Source organism: Dermacentor albipictus, unplaced genomic scaffold (assembly GCF_038994185.2).
Source record: "Dermacentor albipictus isolate Rhodes 1998 colony unplaced genomic scaffold, USDA_Dalb.pri_finalv2 scaffold_21, whole genome shotgun sequence".
Lineage (NCBI taxonomy): Eukaryota > Metazoa > Arthropoda > Arachnida > Ixodida > Ixodidae > Dermacentor > Dermacentor albipictus.
The window spans coordinates 5,033,020-5,055,929 of NW_027225575.1; the positions used below are offsets into that span (position 1 = coordinate 5,033,020).

The 22,910-nt window shown below is 44.5% G+C and overlaps 1 protein-coding gene across 1 annotated transcript in view; it reads left to right on the forward strand.

The window, feature by feature from the left end:
• crb (cell polarity complex component crumbs) overlaps positions 1-22,910 on the forward strand; it is a 308,733-nt gene that overhangs the window by 194,622 nt on the left and 91,201 nt on the right. Inside the window, exons 8-12 of the mRNA XM_065452373.1 lie at positions 674-896; positions 4,726-4,852; positions 10,841-10,997; positions 14,106-14,439; positions 21,760-22,036. Coding sequence (XP_065308445.1) covers positions 674-896; positions 4,726-4,852; positions 10,841-10,997; positions 14,106-14,439; positions 21,760-22,036 — 1,118 coding nt within the window. The remainder of the gene's footprint in view (positions 1-673; positions 897-4,725; positions 4,853-10,840; positions 10,998-14,105; positions 14,440-21,759; positions 22,037-22,910) is intronic.

The window sequence follows — 22,910 nt, forward strand, 5'->3', positions numbered from 1 at the left end:
CATCTCAAAATTCCGAGGAATAACTCTGTCAAGAATGCAAGACAAGGTATGAGCAACATTATTGATAGAACGATGCGGCACCATAACTCGCATACACCACGTGCTATATAGCAAGGCGTGGCATGTACATACACGTAAATATATACGGGAATGTTTGCTTGCGGGGACGCCGACGCCGACGCTGGATTTTCTGACACAGGGCCCTTGAGCTGTCGTGTTAAAAGCATGAAAATCAGTTGAAAGCGAGGTGAACATACAGCAACATATCCATTCTCTATGTATAGGCTATGCATACCATTAGAAATAATTGTTAGTTGTCTACGTCCTTCTCTTTAAAATTATGCTAATAAACTTTGTCCTGTGCATATTTAAAATATTGTGTCTGTGCATGGTGTTTACAGTGGAAATTGGAGAAAAATTTTGAAATGAGGAAATACGGGTGAGGTAGCTGCCGCTGGTGCTTCCAATGCGTCTGTGCTCCCATTGTCAAGATTTGCAGAAAAAAAGCGAAAGTATGAATTAAAAGTCATGCACGTCTGCACCGACAATACTGCAGTAAGCCGCAATAAAATTTTAACTGAAAAGGTAGAGGAAACTCAAAAGAAACCTTCGGAGGGGGCTCGGGCCCCAGAGCCTACAAATTGCCTAGTTAAACATGTGAATTTGCCAGCAGATCCTGCCACGGGCCAGTGTGTGCGGCCATCAAACTGCTCGTCGCCTTCAACTCCATGCCTGCATGGAGGCACATGCTACGACTCCAGCCAGTCTCCATCACTGCAGACAGGAGGGCGGGCTTCATACCAGTGCTTCTGTGCAGCGGGTTTCCGTGGAAGTCACTGTGAGGTCGCCGTCACCAGTGACCCCTGCGATGTCAACCCTTGCCAGAATGGAGCCACGTAATACATTACTGCATACTTCTTCAATTATGTTTGCTTTTTACGCATGGGCTGGAAGGCATTGTTTGGTGATATTAAGCCACAAAATGAAATATGTGTATGTAAATGGTGTTTTGTTTTTTGTAATGTTGCTAAATGGACCCTATTTTAGTTTTTCAAGTTTGCTGTACTGAAGACTGTGCTGAAGGGTATTGTAGCATAGCATTTTCATTTGCACCTACCGCGGTGACTGACTGATTTTTCAGACCCGGAGGGGACTGCAAAGTCTTAAAAAAACAAATTTCAGGGACAAATAGTTATTACGCAAAAAGCTTGTTGGTATAGCATACATTTGCTTAGTCTTCTGCCTCAGTGCAGGGATATCTGCATGAGATTTTCTGACAGTCATTTGCGTCGTGCTTGCCTGATGTACATTTTTCATGTGTTGCACATCCTTATAATGAATGCCACAAAGTGTGATGATGCATGCAACCTGGACTGAACATCATCAGTCGTGTTGTACCAATTCAGTCTAAATACAGTTGAGCCCGCATATAACAATACCGGTTTTAACAATATATCGGTTATGACAATGTGAAGCTGCTGCATTCTCAACTTTTGTATGTTTTCTATGTTGAAATAACCTGCTTACTACAATGCCCCCATGCCGCATTATCAGTTATAACAATGATGTCTGGCAGTTGGGTATCCGTGTCGAAAGGTAATGAAATGCGAAATCCTTAAAGAAAAAAAGAAAGCGAAATTTGAACCACTGCGCAATCGCCTGCTGCGCGCTCATTTTCCAGCCGTCTCCGCATTGCCAGCCTCCTGCCTCTCCCGTCGCCCTTCCACCTCTCCGAACCAGAATGGGCTGCGCACATAGCCCTATGCCGCTCCACCCTCTGAAACACAAATGGACTGCGCCAAATACGTTGACAGTACTGTGCTGCCCCAAGATTGCTCACTGGTCCCTCATTCTGCGCAGTTCTGTCAAAAGATTGTCACTCCTGCTCATCTTTGTTGGTTGCATCAAAGTCGTTCCTGGCCATGTGGTTTCTCAGCCTCGTTTGACTCACCACCGAAATGGAAGATGGCTGATCCGCCTGCTGATCATTGGCAATGCACAACGTTGCCAGAGAAAAGAATGTGCACTGCTATAGATTTGGAAACGAAATGCTTCTAACCGATGAGGCGATCGTTGCAAACATGCTTGCATCGGATAACGATGGTGACAATGATGGCAACGATGGCAGCGATGGCACAGTAGGGCAGGCTGCCTCAACGTTGACCTCGCAGGAGGCCCTCCAAATTATTCAGTCCCTCCAGTGCTTCGTTTTCGTGAGGCACCTTCCACTGCACTATTGGAGCACCTGAATGCCTTGGAGAAGGATTTCGGTTAGCTTCACGTAAAGCAAGCAAGGCTGACGGACATGGGGTTTTCTCGTGCAAGCCAGTGAGAAGTACATGGCGTAATATTTGTGGCGATCTCGCCCCAGTGTTTCTTCTGGAATTTTCAAGCTCACCGGCTGCCGTGGCAACCTTCTTGCATTCTTTACAAGGCCCCTTTTGGGGCCACAAAAGCGATGCCTCGGCAGAGCTTGCATGTTGCTTGCCACTCGTGACCTCTCTTTGCAGTTGTTATAGCAGTGGTATTCTTGAATGCCGACAGCCGCGGCTTGTGACACGCAATCGGAGTGTGCAGGAAGCAGAGTTAAACAGTTAAATGAGTGAACACAATCTGCAGCCAGATGGAGGAAGCTGGTAGGGAGGGGCACTGGCCTCCACGCCATTATAGTTTTCTCACAACAGTTCTGTCATCTTCTTATTTTGATTTTTTTTTCATGCAGCTCAGTTATATAACAATTATTGGCTATGACAATGGTATTTTTGTTGGGCACTATTGATTTTTGGCCTGCCCTTGGCAGAGCTTCAAGTGAAAATGGCAGCTCACAACGAATGCCTACTGTATTAACGGGATTCTAACGCACACCTTTCTCCTGGGTCAGAAATGTTAGAGTGCTAAAAACACGAAGAACATAGAAAAAGAAACACACACTAGTCCACTTATCCATCCTTTTGGGTCAGAAAATTGGCCGCATGGTACAATTGTACATGAAACTGAAACCACATTGGTTGTGCTGGCAACAGCATGCTGTCAGAGCAAGGGCTATTTCCATTGTGATCGCAAAGTGGACACAAATTTTTCACATAGGTTGGTGATTACAACATGTTTTCATTGTGAAAGGGCTTTTGAAAGAAAAGTTACTTTATTAGGCTAATAAAAAATGGAGCTGTGTCACATGTTTTTCAGCGTGTCGGAGGGTTGCATCGCATGACGAAAGGGGTATCACCATCCTGTGCACAATAGTTGCGGAGTTCAAGAAATGCTAAATATATAAAGCTTAGGGGACCAAACAGAGGACGATAGCTATGTTGAGGTGTATAGGGATAAAGTGCTGTCTGAATAGGAGTGACGATGATGGACATCGAGTGTAAATGGAAGTTTCTATTCTGTGATGGTAAACTCTACTGGTTTCATCTTTGTCTGATTGCCATAATTGGAGGTATGCTTCATTTTTCTTGTTTTAAGATTGTGTTCACATTAGATTTAGGCATGCAATCTTTATACTTTGAGCCCATAAGAATTGGGTGCACATTAGATTTGGTAGTGTGTCAAAATTGGTGAAACACTGCCAAATAATGCAGCAGTGTGTTCGGATGTTTTTCTGCCTCTTAGTTTGACCCGCTGGATAATTAGATCAATTTCGTCAGTCCCATGAAGGTTCAATTAACTGAAGTCAACTTAAATAATGGGAGTTGCTGATACATGTAGAGGGAAGTCACAGGCTTTTACTTGATTGAATCAAGGGAGGTCAGCTTTAGCTTTTCTTTTACAGCGGAGCTGTATATGGCTAGGGTAGCATAGATTTTCCGTGTCCGCACACAAAAGCTATCATTGTCAATGGCTCATACCTGTGTAAGCACTAATACTCCCGTTAGCAAGCAAAAAATGCAATTGCTCGTAGCCCCGTAAGGCAGAGGCACTCGGGAAAAGTGAAGTGAACAGTGCTTAAGTTGTTTAGAATCGCACATACAAAACATGTCGAAAACTGTCATCGGCTGCCTTGGAGAAACCTACTTGGGTAGTGTTCAGTATGAGCTGCTCTGGCGAGGCCACATGTGGTTAGGACTCCCAAAGAACATCTCGCTAACGAAGCGCAATGGCGTGAACTTAGACGAGAGTATGACGGCGGCATGTGGCCAGCACCACCAAAGGCCGTGCCTGAGAGGTGCACCGTAAGCGGCAGGCCAGACAGGACGACGTGTGTCGCGAATCGGAGAATGCGGTGAAGAGATGCAAAAGTCTCTTTGATGTCGAAATGCAAGGTCAAATGCTCATGGCTAGCCACTTTGCGTGGATTAGTTGCAGTGACACTACTCCTCTCATTGTTTTCGGTGATTTCAGCATGGATGTGTCGGCACTGAAAAGGGAGTGGTTTTTGCATTTCGTGTTGGAGACTAGCGATGCCGCACCGTCTGGCCTAACTGACCACCCAGTGATGTACGTGTATCGATTTGACATTATCAAAGAATGTGTCTGCAGTTGCAAGCATGCCGATCAGCGACCACAAAGCCATTGTGACCGTCGTTACTAAGTGACAATGAGTGATGCAATAAAGTCTTTAGCACAAGTTTTCTTGCCACAATGTTTACAGCACCGCTGGTCATCCACCTTTGCAGGGCAGAATGACGTCGAATTTTCTTTGTCGCAGTGATTTGGTAGTAGAGTCACCACCATTTATTTTTTAATGCAGGTAGCAACATGCTTTCTCACTCTTGTCTGATGCAGGTGTCGCTCGGACAATTGGGGAGTTGTGTGCCTCTGTCTGCCAGGGTATTCGGGTGATCTGTGCGAGCTGAAGGACGACCTGTGCGTCAGCAGCCCATGCCTCAACGGAGGAACCTGCGTTGGCCTGGTCAGTGTGTTGAGGCGGCAGTGCGTGAATAGCGGGCATTGAAATTGAATATGTGACATTAACAAGTGGGAAATGGGAAGCAAAAACTTCATTGTGAGCTTATCAGTGCCAGAACTAAAGGACTATGTGAGAGGGAGATTTATTATAAGGGAAAAGATGCCGAAAAGCTGGCCTAAAACAGCATGTTATAACTAGGGTTCCATGTTTTCGGTAGATACCAACAGATGCTTAACATTAACCCCCGAGACGGTTGTCTCTGAATCAGTGAAAACCGAAAAGCATTGAACTTGAGCTGCGACGAGCGTGCCTTGATGGCTGATAAACATTTCGCAATGTACATGTCCATTTTTCCCAACTCCTGAAAGCTTCACGTTTCAGTTATTGTCACTCGTTGGTGCGTTAATGAATTGTGTAGTACAGTAGAACCTCATTGATACAATCTCGTTACGTACAAATTTTTCGACGCGAACATTCGCAACGAAAACACAAAAAATTACCCAATGGAGTTGCACATATTTTTCACCAGTTCATACGTTTCCGGAAAACACGCTCTTTCGGCACGAACATTCGATACTTCACTGAACTGTGATCATGTGACACGTTTTCCGGCCGCTGGATCCCCTGCAAGTAAATGCACAAGGCGTGCACGTGATCGTAAACAGTAGCCACCCACTGTGGCAGCTTCATCGCAATACTCACCCACCCGTCTCAAGTGAAAACGCCGGCGCGCATTCAGTTTCTTATTCCGGTATACCAGTAAATCTCCTCCCGGGTCGTCGCACGCCGCATTCACACCTATCGCTGCCAACCCTATTGCGATAAGCATCTCCACCCGTTTCACGGCGTGTAGTGTCCTTAAGAGCATATTGCGCGCTTTTAATAGATGTTCACCGAAACGCACTGCCGTTCCGTGCTACAGATTGCTATCGTATGATACGTTTTTCAGCCGCTAGGTCTCGTGTAAGCAAGAAAAGGCGAAGGCGGGCGCGAACGATTGAGAACGGTAGCCGCTCACCGCATCAGCTTCCCCGTAATATTTGCCCGTCTGTCTCGCGTGAAAATGCCGGTGCCATAGAGTTTCATATCGTAGGAAACTCCATGGCCGACGCGCACTCAGTTTCTTCTGGTATATCAGCAAATCTCCTCTCAGGTCGTCGCATGCCGCATTCACAGCCATCGCTGCCAACCCTATTGGGATAACCACCTTCACTTATCTGTTTCACAGTGCATGGGGCGTAGTGCCGTTGGAAGCATGCTGCACGCTTTTAATAGGCGTTAACTGAAATGTGTCACCGTTCTCTGCTGCAGGCGGCGTGATGTGAGCTTCACGTATTGCTCCAGTAGCATCCAGTGTGGCCCGCTAGCTTGATTTCATTTTGGTTTCCTGTGGTGGTCTTAAAGTACTACATAACAGAAAAACAACAAAACACGTCTCGAGCCGTCAGAGCCCCAGCAGCTTGACATGCATGGGCAACTCATGCTGCAACTACCGTAAAAACCGGACTATAGGTCGGACCGGAATATAGGTCGATCCCCCAACTAACGAATTTTCAAAATGAAAAAAAAATTTTTTTTTCAATGGCAAAAGTACCGAAAGACATGACACCCTTACCGTTAAACAAATGCGACTCAGGGGGTTGCACAATGGTGACAGTATTTATTTAAATGTTGCTCGCATGTGCACCTGGCCAAGTTTTTAGCGGTATCGCGCGACCATCGACCCGCGTGCTTGTCAGCACCTTATTAACGGCGCTGAGCAGCGAAAAAAACGAGATACGCGCATGTGTACACATGCCCTTACTTTCGCTATTTCGCCGCTCCGTGCCGTGATTACAAGGTGCTGACAAACACGCGGGTCGATGGTCGCGCGATACTGTTAAAAATTGGCAGGGTGTACAGTACACAGAAGGGCACGAAGTGTGCAAGCGCTACTCCGAATCAGAGCAACGCCTTTGATCAGAGTCGGATGACGAGTGCTTCTCGCTGCCCAGTCCATAGGTGCGTGCGATCTCTACCGCTTTCAAACGGATGCATTCGGCAGTCACAGGCAGCGATCTTACACGCAGCTCTCGGACGGACTCCGCAACCTTGCCTTCCAGTTCTGCAGTCCGCTGCGATCCGGCACGAAATGACGTTTTCTTTTGGTTGCTGCAAGTTGTAATAAGTTGCTTTTGCCTCCGCCACTACCGAATGCTCTTTTCGGATACTTCAAGTTCGCGCTGTGCCGCCAGGTTGCCATGGGCTTCCGCGTACTCCATCGCCTTTTTCTTGAAGGCGACGGTGAATTGACGTCGGCTTCCGCTCATTTTGAAACAAAATGAAAATGCAGCCTTTAATTAATATAACTTTGCGACAATGGAAACGCAAAATGCCGGTGCCACAATGTCGCCACGCCGCCATAGACGCCGCGCTGCTGCTAATGGCGATGGCGGCTGTTTACTTCATCCGCCTATTGTTGCAAGACTTCCGTAGTTTTTCCGCCAATGTCCGGTATATCAGTCGAGGGTCGACTTTCCGCGATGGTTTTTTGAAAAAAAGTTCGACCTATATTCCGGTTTTTACGGTATATGCGCGACGCTTCGCATTATGAACGTCTCAACTACAGTTGAGTCAGTCAAATTTTTAGGGAATTTGGATGATACATTATCCCGGATAGTACGTTTTTCTCACGTTTTTTTTTCTTTCCAAAGCGTAATAGCAAGGTTCTACTGTATTAGGTATGTGTTCAGTAAAGTTGTGGGATGTCGGGTGCGTTATGTTTTCTCTAGTAATTGTAGTCGCTTTACAACACAAGCCCTGACAAACACAGATTCAAAGGGGAAAGTATAAATGGTGATAAATAGCCCCCGAATTTGAAGAAAAATAAATACCGAGAACACAGAACCCTAGTTATAGTCAGCTGGGGTGCTATAACATAAAACTATTCCAAACATTTCTATTCCAATTCTGCTATCAGTCCTCCACAATTGGTCAGAAAATTTTTGGGCCACCCCCTGAGATCGCCTGTCTGTCACGCGACGTCATGAAAACTGTGATAGCTCCACATCTGATATCACATAGGCATACTGATTACGCATCATTAAACCGAATAAAAAAAATTATTATTACTGATTGGACGCCTTTTCGCCATTAGCCCTTTCCTAATGGTCAGAAGTTTTTGGGCTGCGCCCACTTCGTTTGTCTGTCACATGACGTCCCAAAACCGCGAAAACTCACCGCGTCAGAGTGACGTGTACATGTTAAAGATGCATTAATATGCCGAACAAAAGTGATATCTTTCTGAATAGCCAGAGACTGCCCCGTTGTAAAAGGAATAGAAGATGGCTGCCCCCCGATCGCTCAGACACTCACTACTCGCACTTGCCGGTGAGCATGGACTTATTTCCGTATAATATCTTTTTGTGTGGCAGCAAAACGTTATAGAGCCTTTTCGGCACGTATACGACATTGCTCTGCCAACTCTTCTTTGCTGAGGGTCCGTTTTAGCGGCATTCTTAACATTCCGTTGCACACCCCCGCAATTTCCGACCAGCCACTGCAAGCTAAGTAAGGGAAAGCGGACCAGTCGCAGACGCCGGCGCTACCCCTCTTTGTCTGGTTATCTATTTTCACTGTGCTGGCTTGGCCCCATCGGAACCCTCTCCACTTGAATGCGCTTCTCGCCTCTTGTCAGCCAATTGCACAAGCAATACCGCTCTGTGTAGGCAGTGTTATTAGATCTAAAAGCGAACATTGGTGGCCTCCTATGAATGAGGAGAGTGTTTGATTGGGCTGTTCAGACGACACTGCGGGTTACTGCCAGGTGCTTGCGTCGGCGGTTATGTAAATTTGCCGCCAGGAGATTGGACTAAAACAGATTGGAATAGTTTTACATTATAGCTCAGCATTAGGCTAAGGGAAAATTTAACAAAAGGAAAGGAAGAAATTGGCGATTATTATTATTTCAGAATTATCATATTGGGTGGTCTGCACTGAGAGCTTTGGCACATACATTAATGAGACAACGAACTGTTCCAATCATAGTAACGACAAGGAAAAATCAAGAGCGGAATGCAGCGCTCTAGCTAAACACCATGAGAAACATGACCAGTGCACTCACTTCTATGACATTTAGTGGTTGACATTGAAGCTGGTGCACTGAAGAACATTTTTCTGGAATCTTGTTACATGCAGACTATGCCTGAAAGAGATTTTTCTCTTTCAATTTAATTTGGATGAAGTTCAAGTTCATACAACTTCGTTCAAGTTTGATTCAAATCCCCCTATAATTTGTTGAATGTTATCGTGGGGATTCGTATCAGTTCCTTGACAACCTTTGACGCAGCTGCTTTTTGGCTCTTCTGTGAGCAGTTAAAAATATTTGTGAAATAGCTGGACATTTGCCATACCTACATACGTGCTCAGAAGGGCCATGAAAGCATTGGTATGTAATTTATTTTTTTCTTCAGCCTGTTTGAGAAGAGCATGTTATTAGCACCAGATCTTGTGGTGTTGCCAGTCATGCTGTAGCACTGTGGTAAACTGTCAAGTTTGAGTTGAGCTTCCCAGTGCAGAATTCTGGAATAATGTGAAAGAAGACATCACAATGTTGTCTTCGGAGCACCCAACAGTGGTCACCTGAAGTACGACATTCGATAGCAGGAAACTTGGGCCATGCCTTTTTTGTGAACTAACTACGGAAAAGATAGGCTGCAGTGTTGACTGTCAGTCCTACTTAACAATCTTAAAAAGAAAACATTGATATATAAATGTTATTTCACGCCGAAATTTGAAGGAGTATTTCATTAACTACGTGGCTAGAGAATAAAAATAAATTTGTGTCGTTGTAATGTTAGCATTCCTTGTTCACTTTTAAGGGTGGAAAAAAAATGTTTTTTTTTTGTTTGTGTGGAAAATTTGTATATTTTCTTTTGTGCCTGGAAAGAAGTTTCACAATGCCATATCAGTCTATGATCATGTTAGAAAGAAATTGTGTTGTATGAATAACATGAAAATTATTGTTGAGATATGAATATGTATACCTAATGTGCGTATTCATTGGTGTATATATATGAGCAATGTATTCAAAATGTCTGCTGCCAAATATACAATAGGGGCATGGGCCTTTGCCATGCTGCTGGATTAGCGGCTTTGTGCCCTTGTCCTGGCATTTGTACTTTACTTTTCTTTTTGCAAAGAATGAATGCTGAAATAAAGTAATGGAATGGAAAACATCTGGGGGGGGGGGGGGGTCTCAGTCGTTTGCACTTCTGCTCATCTTTTTATTTGCACATTTCTCTCCAGAGCATGTTCGAGGTAACATAGGGCATCACATTATTCACTGGCATAATCAGTGCTGCAAAAGAGAATCTTCAAGCCTTCCTCAAACAGTTATGCCAAGTTTAAGCTGCTCTTAGGCAGAAACTGCAGAAAAGTGCTACTTGCATTTTGGCTGCATCCTGCCTAATCCCTTAATTACATAGGCCCTGTCAGATGTCGTGTTTTCTTACAGTACAGTCTTGGTTCTCATTATGTAACATGTTTTGTTTGTAATTAGTAAATTGTGTCAAGTGATAATAGAGAGTTTACTTATATTGCACTTCAATGTGAAATTAAATACAGTTTGGCGACTTTTATTAGATTTTTCCTGCTAATCTCACCGATGTTGCATGGTTACAAACTTTGTGGGCACTTGTTATGGGAATACAGTGCCTTCAGTGTTGTGGCCTCATGATTCAAAGCAAGCAGCAGGCCTTAGCAGATCATTACCTCCAAGATCAGCAGTACTATAATGTAAAACAATGGGTTCGCAACAGTCTCCAGAACTGTGGAAGAATTGTGCAGCCCCTCCAGTTGCAATTTTCCTCTTCAGCTAAGTCAATTTGCAGCATGAAATAAATGTTGAAGGCTTTCTAAAGGGTGGATTCAGTGTTTGCCTTCAGTGACCTTTTAGTATAATGAAGTATAATAACCGCACATATTACTCTATGCATAAAAACCTGCTTTCAGGTGAATGACTTTGTCTGCAAGTGTGAAAGTGACTGGACAGGAAAGCAGTGTGACCGACAGCATGACCCCTGTCGTGGAGCCAATCCCTGTCTGCATGGTACCTGCCATACTCTTTTGGGTGGCCGCTTTCACTGCCAGTGTCTGCCGGGATACTCGGGTGAGCTGTGCTTCTGTGAGCACTAGTAGTACAATGCCAGCATCCAAGTAGTACTAAGCAAAGAGCAAGCTTATACAAATGCACGGCTGCTGTCAGACTTAATGCAAACAGTGAAGATACATCTATAATGGCTCAGCCAGTATAACAGCAGTGGAGCTTGCGTAGCGAGTAAAGAGACGGGTAAAGAGCGCTCGCCGAAGCCTCTACCCTAATAGAGTATAACAAACGTGGGGTGTATGGAGCAAACGTAAAATTCTTTGGAAGGAATGCCTATCAAGATTCACATTCAAGTCACTGAAACCGGAAATCTCCACGCCTCTAGCCAAACCAGATGCTGCAGCAGGCTGTGCTCCCTGTTTATCTTTCCCCCTTCTTTCTGTCTATTACTGCTCACATGCATTTGCTTGACTGCGCACTGCCACTTCGTCTTGGCCTACTGCAGCGGTGGTGAACTTAGGAGCCTAGTCTTTTTGGTCTCATTTAGGATGCGGTCAATAATGCATAAATCTGGTTACCACATATTAATTGCAACCTTGAGCAAGACGACCGGCGCTTTTGAGCAGGTGCAATCAGTCCACGCACTGTGCCTAAACGAGGCGAGCACGTGAACCCACAGTGTTTCAGGGTGATCGCGGCTTGACAAGGACGTGCACTTCATTTAAGCGAGATAACAGTGCCTGACAAGGATGTTCACTTCATACTAACGACGGCACGTCACTCATGGGCGTCTGCTAAAGGCATGACAGTTGCGCTCTTCTGCAGTTTAGTTTTGGTTTTCGAAGTGAAATTGTCCAGAATTCATTATGCTGCATAAATTAGCAGCATCAACTTTTGTATGTCTGGAACCTGTTATGAACTCCTTGGATGACTAGCTTGAAATACAGTTGAACCTCGCAATAACAAAATCCGTGGGGAAGACGAAAAAATTAGTTTTCGCGAGGATTTTGTTGTTGCGAAATGAGACAGCACAGATAGGTAATGCATCGTAGAATGAAACTTTACTGTCAAAAGTCCGTTAGCCTACTTTGGCAAGCTTTTTTGCTTGAGGATGTGGAACCGCATTGCCGTCAGTGCAAAGTGCACTGCATGTGTCGATCAGCAGTGGCAATATTGCTGTGTAGCAGTATTCTTGGTCAATTGCTTTCAGGGATACGATCACTTTTGCGAGATTTTGCGTAACTCGGCACCAGACTCATCAACTCCACCCAAGCAGCTGCGTTCCTCTAGTGCACACTGTCGCTCATAGGCAGCTGATCGAGATTACGGCCCCTTCGCATAAATCTACGTCCGGAGCCGAATCCACATGCGATGCCTGTCGGGTGGCACCAAAACTAGCGTTCTTGAAGCAAGGGACGCATATTCCCGAATGATTGCTTAATCATGACCGGATGCATGGCACTACATGCTGCAACTGCCATCTCAAGCATCATAAACAATTCCATGTCGGTGGGACGTGGATTTCTTTGTTTGTGCTGCATTTTGCTCACCGAGGTGTACATAAAGCACTGCACTAGGTGTGTAAAAACCATTGTCACATGTCGGTAGCAACATTCATACCGCTTCGAACGGGTGATTATCAAACGAGATGGCGGCCATGACATGTTTCTGGCGCACGCGATTGCTCCTGGAGCTTGGTTGTTATTGTAAACAAAAATGGCGGCGCCCATGCAAGTGTAATGGGGTGGTATTTTACGCAATTTTAGTGCAAAGAATCACATTTGAGCACATTTTGGAGCCTGCTAGCCTTGCGCAAGTCGGTAATATGCGGGGTTACGTTCCGGCCAATTTCGTTGATGTAGGATTGTAGTACAGCAACGTTTCGTTGTCGAGATGTGTTAAATTCTTGAATGCTATGGGCATTCGCCGGGGGAACAAAAATATTTTGTTGTTGTGGGGTTTCAGTATTGCAGGTTTCGAGTGTAATCCATTACGATAAATCATCTTGCTGGGTGCCAAGCACACTGTCTTGTCACAGTACCAGTAACATTGTTGCCTGTAAACGCCGACGTGTCTGGTGCCGAGACACTCGAAAGTGATCTAGGACATTACTGGTGCCATGTTGGAAAGCTTTCATATGTTCCATGCTTGGCCAGCGGGCTTCTAATTAGTGATTTCGCTTATCTAGAAGTTTTTTTCCGGTTTTTACACCTTCGAGTTGAAAGCTTTTTACTGTTTAATTTTGCATAAGCCTGTCACAAGTTTGTGTGTACCTTTTAATGTTTAAGTTATTTAAACATTTCAGGGTCACTACATTAATGTACAGCAGCAGAAACGAGCCCCAAATGGTCACTGTTGCAACTGTTTAGTGGCGACTGAATATTTTGAAAGAATGATTCTTTTTGTATGTTTACACAACACGTTTTCACTTATAATGTTTTACTATCCTGCCCATTGTACACACGCTTAACAGGAGTGTGGGCAGTCCACCCCCATGTATGCATGATGTCTGCAGGATGTGACAAAGCATTCCTGTGGATTTTTTGCCATTTGTTTTCATTGTGGGCAAGGCTCCCATGGGGGAGCCAGAACATTATTTTTTTTTAACAACTTTCATCTTTGTCAGTGCTATGTCTTTTTTGCCTGGGACCAAACAGGATTCCATCAAACATTCTTTGTCAGTGAATACCTGTGGTGCATGTGGCAGAGATTATATTGATGTTGTTGTGGGCATTGTTCATGCCACAAAGTGCACACCAGATTTACTGGAGTTTTAAAGTATTTTAAAGGAGTTTAACTGCCAATGACTGGGGACTCAACTTGTATTTATTCCCTTGATTACCATGAGAACTTTCAAAAGATTGATGAAAAGTGCAAATTTTTTTATGTCTGCATTTATTTTGCCATTTCTTTATAAAACATATGGTACCAGGAATGTCTATAGTGCTTTTACTGCTTTTGTTGAAAAAAATTGCAAGTACATTGCGTATTATTTATTTATTTATGTAATAGAATTGCATGATTGTGCAACATTTGTCATGATGAGTTCAGTCATGACGAGTTTCAAACTTGTGTTCCAATCCTACTGTAGTTGCCCTCATCATCAACAATTATGGGGCTTAACTTGTTTTTCAGTCCTACTGCAGTCGCCCTTATTTTCCATGCTTTCAGGTGAGCTATGCGAAAGGAGGGATGTTTGCACAGCTGACTGCGTCAATGGAACCTTGTTCTGCCACGAGCCAGGTTGGCAGTGTGACTGCCAACGTGGTGGAGAGACATGTGGAAGTGATGCAACTGTGTCATCTGCTCCCGGTCCCTGCAGTAAGCGGCCGTGTGCAAACAATGCCACCTGCCACCACAGTGAGCTGGAGCCGCAGGGCTACGTATGTGCCTGCCCTCTGGGGCTGGTGGGCACCCACTGCGAACACGATGTGGATGAATGTGCTGGGCATAAGTGTCCCAGTGGAATGCAGTGCATAGACAAACTACGTGGATATGAGTGCAGGTGAGTGAAGTACAGTCAAACCTTGATATACTGAACTTGGATATATAGCATTATTGCATATATTGAACACTTTCTATATCACCTGGAAAATCACATGCGTATTTTATTTTTTATTTCGAACGGGGTCGGATGTAAAATAGATATATCGAACTTCGCCATGCCAGACCACGTATGCTCTGTGGACAGGCGGTGAGCTTCTCCCACAACAACCTCAAAAATAGCAGTGGCACGATGGGCGTTCCCGACTGCTGCGCACTATAGCTGCACACATTGATCGGGCTGAGGGCGCTATTTGAACGTAGCGGTTTACATACGCAGCGGCTTGGCTAGTTCGACATCAGTGACGCATTGCATTTGCCGCACTGACTCCTCCTCGGTGTTGCGCTCTGCGCCTGCCGTGCCTTGCGAGAACTGATGGTTTGCAATTGCGAAGGCACACTCACTGGGCTCACTCATAGACGCCTTGGCAGATGCCACTTAATACTTCGCTATTGACAGTGTGTCAAAATACTTCGATTGATGGACGTGGAGATTGCAGCAGAAGTAGCGGCCAAACGAAGACGCTGCCGAGGTTGATCTCGCAAGCACTGATTTTGTCCCGCTCCTGACTTCAACTGAGGCTGTAGCTGCTTTGGCCCTTCTAGCTGCTACTGCGGTGCTATAGAGGGCATCGGCCTATCGCTTGTAGATTTTTTAGACTATTTTGAGGACTCCGTGTTTAAGCAAGCAGCTGCCAATAAGAAGCAGGCTACGCTACTGCAGTACTTTCAGCCAAATAAATAAATACTTTGTGTGAAGCTTTGGGTATTTACTGTGCCACGATTTGGGCGCAATCAGGGATCGTTGTTCGGAGCGCGCGATTGGCCTAGACTGCGCAGACTTCGCACAGCTGACGAAGTCTGCGCGGCCTACACTAATTGTGCGCGCCGCAATCAACCGCGCGCTCCCGGCTGATGAAGGCGGCGTGGCCTAGGCCAATTGCACGCGGCGCAACCAAATGCACGTCCCGAACAAAGGTCCCCGGTCGCACCCTTGGTTCAATGATTTATTTGCAGAAGTTTTTGACACATATTTTTACGTGATTTTATATATTGAATTCTGGCTATATCGAACTGTGTCACGATCACCGCACTGTTTGATATACCGAGGTTCGACTGTATCATGAGTAAAGTAGCATCGCTATGATGACTGCTGCAGTTGCAAACCAAATCAAACGATGAGGTTTAACCCTTTCAGTGAGGGCCTCCACATTGACACGCTACTTTTGAATGTTCCGACAGATGATGTCAATACAGTAGAACCCCGTTCATGCATTTTGAAAACAAAAAGAAACATACTAACCGAGAAAAACATACGATCCGATGTAACTAAAAGAAGTCACAGTTTCGCCTGAAAAGCGAAGCTTTGATTGTGATAGCAAATTAGTAGATAGCCATAATAAGTAAAGATAGCAGTTTTATCGGCTGTATAAACTTTGAAGCACTCGCTTACCAACCAAATTAACAAGCAAGGTGTCAGCACACAAAGGCAAACATGCACACATCACACTCGATGACCGCGGACACTCGCTGTCAAAACGCTGGCGTGAGGAAGTGCGGCAGCAGGAGGGAGGAAAGTGGCCTTTGTGCTGTCTATCACTTCGTTGCAAACTGAACGGCGAGAACACACCACACGACGAATAGTTGCATTGGCGACTAAAGTTGCAATTTGGTGCCGAATTGATGTCGATCTGTTTACAGTAGGCTCACAACACTCGGAAAGTCGACATGCCAGTTTGCAACAACTGAAAGTGAGGGTACGAGATGGCAACAAAGTTGGTCACGGCTGCCATATTTACGACATGCCGTACGATGGCCTCTCATTCCCAACGGTATTGTAGCCTTGTAGCAACGGTATTGTATTGTAGCAAGCCTTGGCAATGCTTCTTGGAATGCATCAGTCAAGCAATTGAAAAGTCATGCTGCCATGCTGTGAGGGAGAGCATCGATTTGCAAGTAAGCCGCTTAAGAAACAGTGGGTACCCAAACAGCATGGTGGTGCAAATCTGTGAAAACTTGTTGCCCGAAATCAGAACCAACAGGAAAAGGTAGAAAACACAGGAAAAAGAAAGATTGAAAAAACGCGTGGTGTTGCCTTACATCCATGGCTTGTCACATAGGATAAAAAAGACAGCCCAACGCCATGGTGCTCAAGTACTGTTCTCCGCTCCACAAAAACTATAAGGCATGTGCAAGAGGGTGAATGCAGGATCCAAAGAGGCCAATCCTAGTGCTACGGTCTGTCAGACTAAGCACGTGAAAAAGTACGTGGAATGTGTTACTCCAGTGGTTTACCAAATCGCACTCGATTGTGGGAAAGTATACATCGGGCAAACTGGACATTGTTTAAATGATAGGTTACGGGAGCACAAATACATGTGCCAGCCTCTGACAGCACCTAGCAACTTGGCTGCACACTGCAAACAATGCAAATGCGCTCTGCTACTAGAAAGCACCACAGTCATTGGCACATCAAAAACAAAAACGGAGCGAGAAATATGGGAGGTGCTTGCGATAGCTAAAGAAAAAGAGATGTGCGTAAGCACTCCGTCCATCGCACTTATTGAAGCTGAGGTTGAGTTTGCCAGGGCGAACGGGTGCAAGTGAACGATGTATGCCTGGCTCAAACTATGATCACATGTCGTCACCTTGTCATATCCTTTTATATCCCCCCCCCCCCCTCCTCGCGCCATATCCTTGTATATAAGTGCGTTCTTTAACAGTATTAAACAGTTGGTAGCTTGCGCTATGTCCGTCCACGTCCTGTCCTTCACTTGATATTGTCAGTGTAAAACTGAGCGCAATATAACCATGAACGTTCACTAACTAGCCCTCTTCATTGCTTTACTAAACAAAGTTCTTTGTTTTGTACTTCTCGTCGAGGATATGAAGTCTTCAGAGCGCTAAAAAACTGGGCTGCTGGATTTGGGCAGAGCTAATACAAGTGTCAGATGGCGTACTTTCGATCGTGATTGAGATCAAATTATTCAGTCGTGATTGGCTCCTCTGCAAAGCTGCAAAAGGAGCCAATCGCGGTTGAGAATTTCGATCAGGATCAGGTTTTATAGCGATTGAAAATGCCCGTGTGACATGAACAGCTCACTCGCATGCACTGTGCACTCGCTGCTCAGATGCACGTCTCATGTGTCCTAAATTGTCATATGCCTGTAAATGTCAGAGCACGCAGCGCTGCACATTGGATTGGATGCCAGATCGTGCCATTTGTTCAGCACTTAAAAAGCTTCTCGTGTTACGGTCTCCAGTAACAGATGCTTATTTCAGTAATGCTGAAGTGCCTTCTTGATGCGTGGTTGTCATTCTCCAAAGCATATTCGACAGCTTTGAGCTTGAAGCCTATGGTATTACTTTCATATCGCCCTATTGTGGCACGCGATAAACGTGAGCAGTCTGATCATTTTACACACGTGCGAACGTTGTGGACGGGCCACTCGAACTGACAAAGAAAACATGGAGGCATCAAGAAAAGAAACATGCATGGAGGAATACTGGTTTTCCACAGGTGGTGTTAGGTAGCACTAGGAAAGATTCAAAAGTGGCTTCTGAGATTGGCTGCACGTGAAATCTTGAAGGCTATACCGTGTGCAGCACAATTTATCTGGCACTCCGTAGATGGCACTCGGTGCCATCTGCCTGTCCTAACAGATTACTTTCACGGCGGCAAGTTCAGGGTACTATAATTATGTGAGGAAAAAATAAATAAAGAACACTTACCATAGTTACTCGAATCTAACGTGCACTTTTTTTTCCAATAAAACGGGTCCAAAAATTGCGTCTGCATTAGAATTGAGTATGACCCTAAATCTGTGTTATCATATCGCCATTGGCATTTCAAAATGGCTGCCTCGTACACGCTTCGAGCCTAGCTGCTGTAGCTTCCTCCATGTGCTGTAGTAGGACACCGTCAGTATTCCTGTTTTCTGCATTTTCTCTATCAGCATGGAAGACGGGCGGAAGTCGGGCCGCATCAGGGTCGTTCAGAGTTCCTGAAACTTGCATGCAGGGCGGGCGCAAAACAGGAGAGGCGTTATACTCCGGTAGCTGCTGCGTACGGCGTGGCCGTGCGGCCCCTATCTTGAAAGCGATCTACGATGGAGACAGTCTATGCATCTAGGCACACCGCAATGCGTTCTCATCGCTCAGTTCACATTGAAGCGAGAGGCCATACAAAGGTCAATTCGCTCACTCTTGCTACCACACTTCCTCACTCCAGCGTTCTGATAGTTTCCGCAGTCATTGAGTGAGACGTGTTCACAATTGCTTGTGGCCGCATGATGCCATGCTTGTTAATTTAGTTAGTAAGCGAATGTTTAGAAGTTTATAATGGCCGATAAAACTGCTATCCTTACTTCTTATATAGCTTTCTACTAATTTGCTATCGCAATCGATGCTTCGCCTTTCGTGCGAAACTGCAACTTTTTCTATTTATTGCAACTTTGGCATATTGGGAGTAATCTTTGCTTTTCCAAATGAGCGAAAGTTGTATTTCTGTATGAAGAATGAGCTGCACGATACTGTAGACGACTTTGCTTTTTTTTAGGTCACGGCAAACGGGTGCGCGTTACAATCGAGGGTGTTTTATTTTTCTCTTTTTTTGGTTATGGAAAATGGGTGTGCGTTACAATCGAGGGCATGTTAGAATCATGTAAATATGGCATTTATTTGAAAAGTGGGCCGTACATTAATTCTCTGAGTAAACACATACCTGTCATCATCACTCCTCTCTCAACAGGCATCATACATCACCTTTGTTCTCATGACATCGCTGCATAGGTGTCTCATGCTGTGAATCTGCCCGATTTGGTGTTTGCACTTCTGCATAGCCCGTGAGCCGAGTAATCAATAAACATAAAAATTGCGATCTTTGTAATGGATAAATATACATTGGCATGAGATTCCATCTTGCATAGAATAAAAGTAAACACAATTGTATGCATCGCTGTTCGTTGTATAGGATTTAACACAGATTGCTTGACTAAAGCTTCACTTCATATAGAGTCGAGCACATGTGTTGGATCTGTGTAATCTTTTTTAAAGGAGCACTACCAGGTTTGACAAGAAGTTTGATGTGCTACTCTGTACCACTGCTGTAAATTAGTGTTTCTTTCTTGCATCAGAAGGCCTTCAACACAACAACAACCTGTGCCATATAATTGTTACGTATAATTTCAGTTTATTCATTATAATAATACATAAAAGGTCAATCTCCGTAATAAATTAACTTTTGTATTTATGACAGCTGTTCTTAGTGACCTAAATGTTCACACTACAAGTCCAAAGATTTTTTTCTGCAATGTTTGCATCGTGTTTTCAGAAAAATATCTTAAGAATGCTAAGTCATAGTTTGTGACTAAAGGAGTTTATGTCCCGAAGTAACATATGGGCTATGAGTGAGAGATATTATAGTGGATGGCTCTGTCTGTAATGCGGGGCCTAACCATCAGGCGAGCATGAAGCAAGCAATCGTGCGGCTTGATAAGCATGCTCACGTGACAGCGAGGTGTAAACAGTTGCACCACTCAGCGTGTCTGCTGAGAGCGCAACAGTTGTGATCTTTGGCCATTCAATTTTGGTTTTAGGGCAGTTAGCATGCTTAGCTTACTAACACCACTTTTGTGTGCTGCGTCCAACTGCTATCGCACGAAAAAAAGCATGTCCAATGGTTGGTTTGAAACCTGGTTTCCTCATCACAGCAGCCGGATGCTCGGCCCATTACACCATAGATGCACACGTATGAATTGCACATAACCAGCTTCATTCGTGCAAGTCAGCGCTTTGAGACACATGGCATGTTAGTCACATCACATGACAACAATTTACTGATAAAAGTGAGAATGCACATTCTTATAGCTGACAATGAAAATTGAAGTTTTACATCTTAAAAAGAAGCCTATGCAATCGTGCCCTAATTCTCCAAGTCAGATATGCAGAACCTCAATTCTACAGTGCCAGCAGACAAAACTGACGAAACAGGCTGTGTTTAGTGAAGCTCTCTTTGTGGCATCTGAAGGTGAGCAAGGTCACCCTGTACAAAATACAACAGCTGCACATTGCCCCATTATGATGTCAGCCATGACTGTATGTAAAAACCAGTTACAGAGCTTCCTTTGCAGTTAGGCCTCATTAGCTACCTAAGAGAGCCTTATCAGCTGCCAAGCTAGAACAACGGACCCCTCATATGTGCAGTTGATAACGAACCATAATCAACAGATATTTCTGACCTTTGCCTTTCTGTAAATAAACTTTTTTTTCTCTCTCTCATAATGTACAGATTGTAAATAAAGATGTCTAGAGCTATATGGTGTGTCGCTACATTGCTTGAATGCTAATTGCGTTAAAGGCGACAGTCATTGCGAAGTTGGTTATGCTAGAACTTTTTTGCCTGAAATTAACCAGGATTCATTACGCTAATAAAATTAGCAGCGTCAGCTTTTTCCTTGCCTGGAACCAGTTATGAACTCCTCGGATGATGAAGTTCAGGTCTTGCAACAAGATTAACCACCTGACTCTTCTGATTAAAAATTTAATTAGTCCAATTTTTATAATTACTTGTCTAGTTACAAGCTCGAGTAACTTTAAAATGTGTGCCTCTGTGGTAAATGTTATCCTGAGGAAATCTCTTATCCCATGTTCCCTATTTTTAAGGAAATTCAAACGCATATTCTGAAACACCCTGTATATTTTGCACTAATGGCATCTCCGGACAGTAGATTAAAAGATTTATGAAGTGTATTGGTGGTTTATCTTTGGCAGTTGTAGCCTCCAATAACTGACAATAGCTTGATGAAAGGAAGCGCCAGTATCTTCAGTACTGGAGCTCCTTTTCAAAGTATGGGTGCCAAGCCACCCAGACTGAGTGCACTCGTTGCTGCCATTTCTGATGATACGAAGTCTCATGGAAAATGAGAAGCAGCCATTCTGAGCATAAGTTAATGTTACTTGCAGTTCTTGAACCATGTTTGAACCTGTGTGATTTCATATGCCTTCATTTTTCTGTCTTGACCACTGTTGATTCTGCAGCCTCAACAAGCTAGCAGTGCGCAGCCAAGATGTAAAATGTGGCAGCGCTTTTGGCTTGTGTAGGTCAGCCCAACAGGCTTGGCTGGAGGCTCAGAGTTGGGCTTTTTGCTAATTAATGCAAAGATTAGTGTAAAATGTAAATGCAAGTACAAAATGGAAAGGCATGGACAAGGCGCACGAAGTTCTGCGTATTTTGCCCCTGTCATTGTGGCTCTTCATGTACATATCCTGTTTGTTTGTGCAGATGTCCTGACCCTGAAGGCGCGTGTCAAAGCTTTGCCCTGCGTCCTGAGCGCTGTGAGCCAAATCCATGTGTGACTGGTGCCAAGTGCCAAGAAGCCGACGCAGTGGGCAGCTTCCACTGCGAGTGCCCCCGTGGCTACCAGGGTTCACGATGTGCTGAAGATGTGGACGAGTGTGCTGCGCATATTTGTGAGCATGACAGCCTGTGCCACAACCTGCCAGGAAAGTACCAGTGCTTCTGTCGGCCGGGATTCACAGGCACACGCTGCCACATAGAGGTGTGTGCTCTTTCTTCAGAGGGTCTTGTTCACATATCATCCTTCTTTTATGAAAGCTAATCCAAGAACAAGAAAAACTCATTCAAGAAGCTTTAGCTAGGACACGCCACCGTAGTTCACCCAGAGCTTGCAGATCTCAGTGCATTGTTGATCTTTTGATTACATTCTAAGCATCCCATTTAGACTTGGTTGCTGGTTTGAGCTGGCTTCATTCTTTTCTTAAACATGAATTGGCACAATGTAGTGTCTATGCTCATGTGGGAGGGAAGAGTTTCACAGCAGCCTCTTCCTTATGCTTTCTTCTTTGGCTTGGGCAATTAGTGTAAAATGTGACATACCTTGCCAAGGTTCACTTTAAGGTGCCAGCACACTCAGCAGCTTTTCAGTAATGAAGGCCCTGGCACATTGTGCGCATATGATGGCAGAACTCTGTGCCGAGAGCATAACTTAAGCCAGCATTGTGCTTGAATGAACTGACATACCGCTCATAGTGGCTTCAGAAGCAGTCAGTTAACTACAGGTACTGATTTACCTTATTGAAGTTTTGGTGGCTATTAATGCACTAATTAGCTGTAAAATATCTTGGAAATTTACTGGAAAGCAAAATTATTAAGGTTGGCAGGCACATGTGGAGCTTTGTTTGGAACTTGGATAACTTGCAGCTTTGATGATTAGCCAAAACTTATGAAGGCAACAGATGATGAAGTCAAGGAAAGCATAGGGGAAATTATTTGTAATTTTAATTACTAAGTTAAAATTACAAATATAATTTCTCCCATGCCTACCTTGCCTTTATATGTTTGTGGCTACCAAAAATCAGGCCCGTTAGTTCCCCTTCTTCTCGATCTTTAATGATTGTTATACATTTCATGTG